General features: G+C 52.3%; 1 protein-coding gene across 1 annotated transcript; it reads right to left on the bottom strand.

The window, feature by feature from the left end:
• Positions 1-356: 356 nt before the first annotated feature.
• On the bottom strand, positions 357-4,477 carry POLE4 (DNA polymerase epsilon 4, accessory subunit). The gene is made up of 4 exons (XM_074978379.1): positions 4,243-4,477; positions 2,572-2,656; positions 2,218-2,259; positions 357-714 (listed from the first exon to the last, which is right to left on the bottom strand). Exons 1-4 carry the CDS (start codon positions 4,447-4,449, stop codon positions 701-703), a joined length of 348 nt encoding a protein of 115 aa, XP_074834480.1. The 5' UTR covers positions 4,450-4,477; the 3' UTR covers positions 357-700.
• Positions 4,478-8,298: the final 3,821 nt, after the last annotated feature.

The following is an 8,298-nucleotide window of genomic DNA, read 5'->3' as shown; positions in this document are numbered from 1 at the left end:
TAAAGACTAACAAAATTATTTATTAGGTGATGAGCTTTCGCGGGACAGACCCACTTCTTCAGATCAATCTGAAGACGACGATCTGAAGAAGTGGGTCTGTCCCATGAAAGCTCATCACCTAATTAATTATTTGTTAGTCTTTAAAGTGCTACTGGACTGCTTTTTTGTTTTGGTTTCCCATAATGTATGCATGAATGTGCATGTGTGCCCCCACATCCCTTCACACGTAACACACTGAAGCAAAACATCCATTAGTTAAGAAATGTTTAATTCTGTTTGGGCAAGAAAGTAACACATACATGAAGAAATACAGGTCCACAAAAATAACTACCATCAGACTTCAGAGCAGCATAACCCCAACTTCAATGCTTTTTATTATCTTAGAGTTCCAGAGAAGATGTTCATATAGCATGACTATTCCAAGCTATTGCTATGTTACACAGTGGAAGTCTGGGACTGGTTCTGAAATGTGAGCTGAAGATCATATTACACACAAAAATGTGTGAAAAATTTGTACTTAAATAAAGAACTATGACAATTAAACTTTTTACAATATAACTGAGATTTCCAAAATAGTCTAGGAAATGAGGAGAGTGTCCACTAATTTTTTCTACATAGATTTAAAAATCTCACGACACATGTCTTCCAAGGGAACCCACTCTGCAGACCCTTTCTTCAGGTAATGACTTTCCTGGTCAGATCAGTCCAAAGTACCTAAAAATTCAAAAGGGAAATCACTGATGGGGCAAAGGCAGACACCACAGGCACACACAAATAAACAGTTAGTAGAAACTAATTTGCCAGCAGCCAAGGAAAGATGTAATTTATCATAGTTTAGTCAGATCACAAAACACTAGGAACAAATCACCCTGAAAGGTATTTCAATGCTGCTGTTTCACTTCACTACTTTTCAATTCAGTGCATTGAATGCTGAATTTCAAATGTTACCACTCACTATTATAGGTTGCACCTTCCTGATCTGACACTCTCAGGACCCGAGAGGTTCCAAAGGAGGGAATTTGCTGGATCAGAGGAGGTCAGCCCTCCAGGCTTGCCTGATGGGCCACTAGCCTGCTGGATGGGCTCCCCTCCTGGCTGCTGCCTGCTTCCTGACCACAGGAGCCTGTGGGGGAGGGGGATTCCCTGGTCCTGGTTTGCTCCTCACAGTGGGGCTCCCTGGTCATAGCCGGGCTCTCTACCGTGGGGCTCCCCGCCCCCAGCCCAGCTCTCTCCTGCATGGCTGCTGGCAGGGCTTTCCAGCCAGGGCTGCTTCCAACTGCTGCAAGGATGCCAGCAGGGCTCCTCAACCCCTGCCAGGCTCCAGGCAGCTGAGGCTCTCTGGTCCAGACGCTGTCTGATCCAGCTACATCCGTAACTGAAGTCAAAAGAGAAAGATCTACAAATGATTGATTTAATACTCTCCCACTGTCAATCACAGAATCATAGAATCCTAGGGCTGGAAGGGACCTTAGGACGTCATCTAGTCCAGCCCCCTGCCTAAAGTATGATCAACCCCAAATAAATCATCCCAGCCAGGACCTTGTTAAGACAGGAATTAAAAACCTCTAGGAATGGAGATTCTACTACCTCTCTCAGCAACACATTCCAGTGCTTCACCACCCTCCTGGTGAAATAGTTTTTTTCCTAATATCTAACCTACACCTCTCCCTCTGTAACTTCAGACCATTGCTCCTTATTCTGCCATCTGTCACCACTGTAAACAACCTCTCTCCATCCTCTTTAGAGCCCCCCTTCAGGAAGTTGAAGGCTGCTATCAAATTGCCCCATAGTCTTCTCTTCTGCAAACTAAATAAGCCCAAATCCCTCAGCCTCTCCTCATAGGTCATGTGCTCCAGCCCCTTAATCATTTTTTCACTGCCCTCTGCTGAACCCTCTCCAATGCATCCACATCCTTTCTATACTGGGGGGCCCAGAACTGGGCACAATACTCCAAACGTAGCCTCACCAGTGCTGAACAGAGGGGAACAACCACTTCTCTAGATTTGCTTGAAATGCTCCTCCTAATGCACCCCAATATGCTGTTAGCCTTCTTGGCTACAAGGGCACATGGTTAACTCATATCCAGCCCCTCATGCACTGTTATCCCCAAATCCTTTTCTGCTGCACTGCTACATAGCTGGTTGGAAGCCAGCCTGTAACAATATGGAGATAATCTAAGCAAAATGTAAAACAAAATTAAACCAACCAGAAACTCACCTTCCAGAAAAGCAAACTCATCAAGAGCTTCAATAGCATTATCTGTAAATCAAAATGTATTGAAAACAACTAAAATAAATACATACAAATGCAGAGATATTTTAAACACATCAACGTTATGTGTTAACAATGACTTCTTTAAAAATAAGTTCATTCATGTTGGAGACTAACAAATATTTTAGAGTTCCATATTTAGCAGAAGATAACCTTTATCTATTCATTTGTAGGAATAACTTAGTATTGTTATAAATCTACACTCATAAAAATTGCAAAAACATATGGAGTCAGCTGTAAAGATCTTTTAATCTAGTACCATCATTGTAAAAGATTAGCCTAACAAAAATGTCTCCTTACCTAAATCTTTCCTTTGCAGAGTTTTCCTTTTTCCTTGCTGAGCATACACATAAGCATCTTTGGCTATGGTTTCAACAAACAGCTCCTGCAGAACAGAAAAGACTGTCACAAGGAGGGAAAGGTGTGACTGCAATGTGACTTTACAACAGGAAAGTGAAGCCTGAAAGATTTAAGGAAGACTATACCCTCCCTACCTCTGCTCCATTTCCTCTGATCAGCTCTAAGAATGACTGGTGAAATCTTTAAATTAGGCAGGCTATTAGGGCTCTGGGAAGAGAGAGCTGTAGAAGACATTGTGTACGTCTGGAGGTTAGGAAAGGAGTGTTGAGTCTTGCTTTCTTCTCGCTGAAGAGATCAAACATGAAACATACTTTTCTTATTCTGTGAACCAGTTATCCACTCTCAGGGGCTACTGAGGCCCATTGATAAGACTCCTAATTCATGACCTGCAACTTGCAAAGAAATTTCTCTGGCAAACTCCAGCCCTGGCTCTCAAGTATCAGAAATACTAGATTACAGCCAATTGTGACAAAACATGCCTGAATCTTTAAGGAGGTGACCAATTTTCTGGGAGAACTCTTCCACTCAAGGCTAATTATATTTGACTATAAGAGTTGAGCAGGCTTCACTGTCCCAAGTACAAGCTGAACCTTTCAAGTCCCAGACACTCTGGCTCTACAACATTTGTGGCCTGGCATCATCCGGGAACCCGGGGGTGCTCCTGGGAGCTGAGAACAGACCCTTGAAGCTGGTGGCCTAGATTGCAGCCCAGTGACTGGGACCAGAACCTGATGGCTGGGGGCAGGAGTGGATTCCGGAAGCCAGGGCTAGAACCAGACCAGACAGAGAGCCTGGTGGCTGGGGTGAGCACCAGAGCCTGGTGGCCAAGGCTGAGGTTGACAGCTGGGAGCCCAGCAGGGAAGGGGTGAGCCACAGAGCCCTCAGTGGCCAGCCACAGAGCCCGGAGGCCAGCAGCAGAGGAGTGGGCACTGACATACCTTGGTTTGTCAGACTTCCTGGTTCAGGACCTTGAGGGTGCCAGACCAGGGAGGTCCAACCACTGTTTGTAAGCGGTACCACACCAACTACCAAGGGCCTATCACCGCACTTTCTGAGTGCCAATCATCTCTGTACACCTTTCAGTGGACAGTAGGAGATAACCTACCGACAACTACCTCCCGCTACTGCCAAGCCGGCTTCTCAGCAAATGAAAACACCCTGGACTGCGTCCGGAGGGAACTAAATTCAGGCCCTGACTGCTCAGGAGAGGGAACAAGCTCAACAGGTGGACACGCTCCACGTTCAGACTCCACGAGCAGAGCCCTGGGACGGAAAGCAGGAAGGGCGCAGCGGGTCTCAGCAGGGCACCGGGAACCAGCTCTTACAGGCCACCCACACTTGGAGCCGCAACCACGAACCAGCCGGGGCTGGAACAGGCTCTGCCTAATTTGCAGGAGTCCCCGAGGCCAGGGGCAGGCGCAAGTGACCAACGCACACGCACAGCGGCGGCCTGGGCGAGGCGCCACGGGGAGGGGGAAGCGGCAGGAAAGGCGGGACAAGGCTCAGCGTCCCCACGCCCAGCGCCGGGCACTTGCTCCAGGCACGGAAGGGGCAGCGCGCGTGCGGACCCCACAGCCCGATCCGTCACCCCCGGCCCCGGACGCCCCTCACCGTGGCCCGGGCCAGGACGAACACGGCCTCCTGGCTGGCCAGGCTCACGTCGGGGTCGGCCTTGACCAGCGCCTTCACCCGAGCCAGGGGCAGGCGCGGCAGGCGGAGCGGGGCCGTGCACAGCGAGCCCGAGCCCGAGCCCGAGCCCGAGCCCGGGTCCTCCACAGGCGGCGCAGCGCCGACCCCCGCCTCCGCCAGCGCTGCCATCCCGCACACCGGCGCCCAATGCGCCTGCGCGCCGCACACACCGCGCGTGACCTCCCCGGCAGCGCGCGCTCCTACCGCCGCGTTCCTGTCCGCCACTGCAGCGGCAGCGCGTCCCCGCGCGCGCGCACGGGACCTGCCCCTGCCCCGTGTGAGCCGGAGCCCCGGCCCCGGCCCGGGCCCAGCGAGCGCTCTGCCCCCCGGGACCCCCCAGCCCCCCCCCCCCCGGCCCGGGCCCAGCGAGCGCTCTGCCCCCGGGACCCCACAGTCCCCCCTGGCCCGGGCCCAGCGAGCGCTCTGCCCCCGGGACCCCCCAGCCCCCCCGGCCCGGGCCCAGCGAGCGCTCTGCCCCCCGGGACCCCCCAGCCCCCCCCCCCCGGCCCGGGCCCAGCGAGCGCTCTGCCCCCGGGACCCCACAGTCCCCCCTGGCCCGGGCCCAGCGAGCGCTCTGCCCCCGGGACCCCCCAGCCCCCCCTGGCCCGGGCCCAGCGAGCGCTCTGCCCCCCGGGACCCCCCAGCCCCCCCCCGGCCCGGGCCCAGCGAGCGCTCTGCCCCTGGGACCCCACAGTCCCCCCTGGCCCGGGCCCAGCGAGCGCTCTGCCCCCGGGACCCCACAGTCCCCCCTGGCCCGGGCCCAGCGAGCGCTCTGCCCCCGGGACCCCCCAGCCCCCCCCCGGCCCGGGCCCAGCGAGCGCTCTGCCCCCCGGAACCCCCAGCCCCCCTCCCCGGCCCGGGCCCAGCGAGCGCTCTGCCCCCCGGAACCCCCCAGCCCCCCCCCGGCCCGGGCCCAGCGAGCGCTCTGCCCCCCGGAACCCCCAGCCCCCCTCCCCGGCCCGGGCCCAGCGAGCGCTCTGCCCCCCGGGACCCCCCAGCCCCCCCCCGGCCCGGGCCCAGCAAGCGCTCTGCCCCCGGAACCCCCCAGCCCCCCCGGCCCGGGCCCAGCGAGCGCTCTGCCCCCGGGACCCCACAGTCCCCCCTGGCCCGGGCCCAGCAAGCGCTCTGCCCCCGGAACCCCACGGCCCTCCTGAATCTGGGCCCAGCCTGCGCTCTGCCCCTGGCACCTCACAGGCTCCTGAGCCTCTGTCCCGGCCCCCTCCCTCTTTGAGATCGTGTTTCCCAAACCCACAGCCTCATGAGCCTGTTCCAGCCTGTGTATCTACCTCTGACCCCACAGATGCCTGTGTGGTCCTGCTCCCAAACAGTAGAGCTGTCATGTCCTGGTGCCCCTGACTTGATCCCCCAACCCGCTTGTGATCCTGAGCCCTGAACCCACAGTCCCCCAGGAGCTTGTGTCCCATGTGTGCCCCTGCCCCAAATCTCATAGCCTCCCATATAATTCTACCCCTCAAACCCACAGCCCCACCATGAGCCTGTGCCTAGTGTATGTCCCTGTCCTCAAACCCATATCCCCCTGCGTATCACTGAACCCTGCAACCCGAGCCTGTGCCTCTCATGTGACCGTCTTCCCAAACTCTACAGTCTCTGTGAGCCTCTGCCTGGTATGTGGGCACTAATGATACTGCGAGGTGTGACGCTGAGCAGGTCAAGAGTGACTTCAGGGCTCTGGGGGCACAGGTCAGGGAGTTTGGGGCACAGGTGGTATTCTCTTCAATCCTGCCTGTCAGAGGTAGGGGCCCAGGCAGAGACAGGTGTATCCTAGAGGTGAATGCTTGGTTGCGTAGGTGGTGTCGCCAGGAAGGCTTCGGTTTCTTTGATCACGGGATCCTTTTCTGGGAAGGACTGCTAGGCAGAGATGGCGTTCACCTTTCGAGGAGGGGGAAGACCATATTCGGACACAGGCTGGCTAATCTAGTGAGGAGGGCTTTAAACTAGGTTCGACGGGGGCAGGGGAGCAAAGCCTGCAGGTAAGTGGAGAGCATGGATACCTGGGAGATGAACTTGAAATGGGAGGGAGTATGGCCTACACTGGGAGAGTAAAAAGAGGGCCAAGGCAAAACTGGGAGGCAAGACCAAATCAATGTCTGAGGTGCCTATATACAAATGCAAGAAGTATGGGAAATAAACAAGAAGAATTGGAAGTACTAATAAATGAATAAAACTATGATATCGTTGGCATCACAGAAACTTGGTGGGACAATACTCATGATTGGAATGTTGGTATTGAAGGGTACAGCCTGCTTAGGAAGGACAGACAGGGAAAGAAGGGAGAAGGTGTTGCCTTGTATATTAAACATGTACACACTTGGACAGAGGTGGAGATGGACGTAGGAGATGGACGGGTTGAAAGTCTCTGGGTTAGACTCAGAGGAGTAAAAAACAAGGATGAGGTCCTACTAGGAGTCTATTACAGGCCCCCTAGCCGGGTGGAAGAGGTGGATGAGGCTTTCTTTAAACAGCTAACAAAATCATCCAGGGCCCAGAATGTGGTGGTGATGGGGGACTTCAACTATCCAGGTATATGTTGGGAAACTAATACAGCAGGGGACAGACTGTCCAATAAATTCTTGGATTGCATTACAGACAACTTTTTATTCCAAAAGGTTGAAAAAGCTACCGGGGGGAAGCTGTTCTAGATTTAATTTTAACAAATAGGGAGGAAATTATTGAGAATTTGAAAGTGGAAGGATGCTTGGGTGAAAGTGATCACGAAATCATAGAGTTCACAATTCTAAGGAAGGGTAGAGGGGAAAACAGTACAATAGAGATAATGGATTTCAGGAAGGCAGATTTTGGTAAACTCAGACGGCTGGTAGGTAAGGTCCCATGGGAAGCTAAACTGAGGGGAAAAATGGCTGAGGAGAGTTGGCAGTTTTTCAAAGGGACATGATTAAGGGCCCAAAAGCAAGCTATCCCGCTGCGTAGGAAAGATAGAAAACATGGCAAAAGACTGCCTTGGCTTAACCAGGAGATCTTGCATGATCTCAAAATAAAAAAGGAATCGTATAAGAAATGGAAACTAGGACAAATTACAAAGGACGAATATAGGCAAACAACACGAGCATGCAGGAGCAAGATTAGAAAGGCTAAGGCACAAAATGAGCTCAAACTAGCTACAAGCATAAAGGGAAACAGGAAGGCTTTTTACAAATACATTGGTAACAAGAGGAAGACCAAGGAGAGGGTAGGGCCATTGGTCAGTGAGGAGGGCGAAACAGTGAGAGGGAATTTGGAAATGGCAGAGATGTTTAATGATTTCTTTGTTTTGGTCTTCACTGAGAAATCTGAAGGAATGCCTGACATAGCGAATGCTAGTGAAAAAGGGGTAGGTTTAGAAGTTGAAATAAGAAAAGAACAAATTAAAATTTACTTAGAAAAATTAGATGTCTGCAAATCACCAGGGCCTGATGAAATGCATCCTAGAATCCTCAAGGAGCTGATAGAAGAGGTATCTGAGCCTTTAGCAATCATTTTTGGAAAATCATGGGAGACAGGAGAGATTCCAGAAGACTGGAAAAGGGCAAATATAGTACCCATTTATAAAAAGGGGAACAAGAATAACCCGGGAAACTACAGGCCAGTCAGCTTAACTTCTGTGCCAGGAAAGATAATGGAGCAGGTCATTAAAGAAATCATCTGCAAGCAATTGGAAGGTGGTAAGGTGATAGGGAACAGCCAGCATGGTTTTGTTAAAAACAGATCATGTCAAACCAATCTAATAGCTTTCTTTGGTAGAATAACGAGCCTTGTGGATAAGGGAGAAGCGGTAGATGTGGTATACCTAGATTTCAGTAAAGCATTTGACACAGTCTCACATAATATACTTATCAATAAACTGCACAAATACAACTTAGATGGGGCTACTATAAGGTGGGTGAACAACTGGCTGGATAACCGTACCCAGAGAGTAGTTACTAATGGTTTTCAATCCTGCTGGAAAAGTATAACTGGTGG

Source organism: Carettochelys insculpta, chromosome 27 (genome assembly GCF_033958435.1).
Source record: "Carettochelys insculpta isolate YL-2023 chromosome 27, ASM3395843v1, whole genome shotgun sequence".
NCBI lineage: Eukaryota > Metazoa > Chordata > Testudines > Carettochelyidae > Carettochelys > Carettochelys insculpta.
Note: the sequence above shows the minus strand (reverse complement) of the source record. Positions and strands in the feature narration are given on the sequence as shown.

Excerpts from the sequence above, each read along its gene's own strand:
- POLE4 (XM_074978379.1), bottom strand. The coding sequence starts at position 4,449 with ATGGCAGCGCTGGCGGAGGCGGGGGTCGGCGCTGCGCCGCCTGTGGAG. Across the intron at positions 2,657-4,242 it reads TCGTCCTGGCCCGGGCCACG|GAGCTGTTTGTTGAAACCAT; the intron begins GTGAGGGGCGTC and ends TCTGTTCTGCAG. Across the intron at positions 2,260-2,571 it reads TCTGCAAAGGAAAGATTTAG|ATAATGCTATTGAAGCTCTT; the intron begins GTAAGGAGACAT and ends TTTGATTTACAG.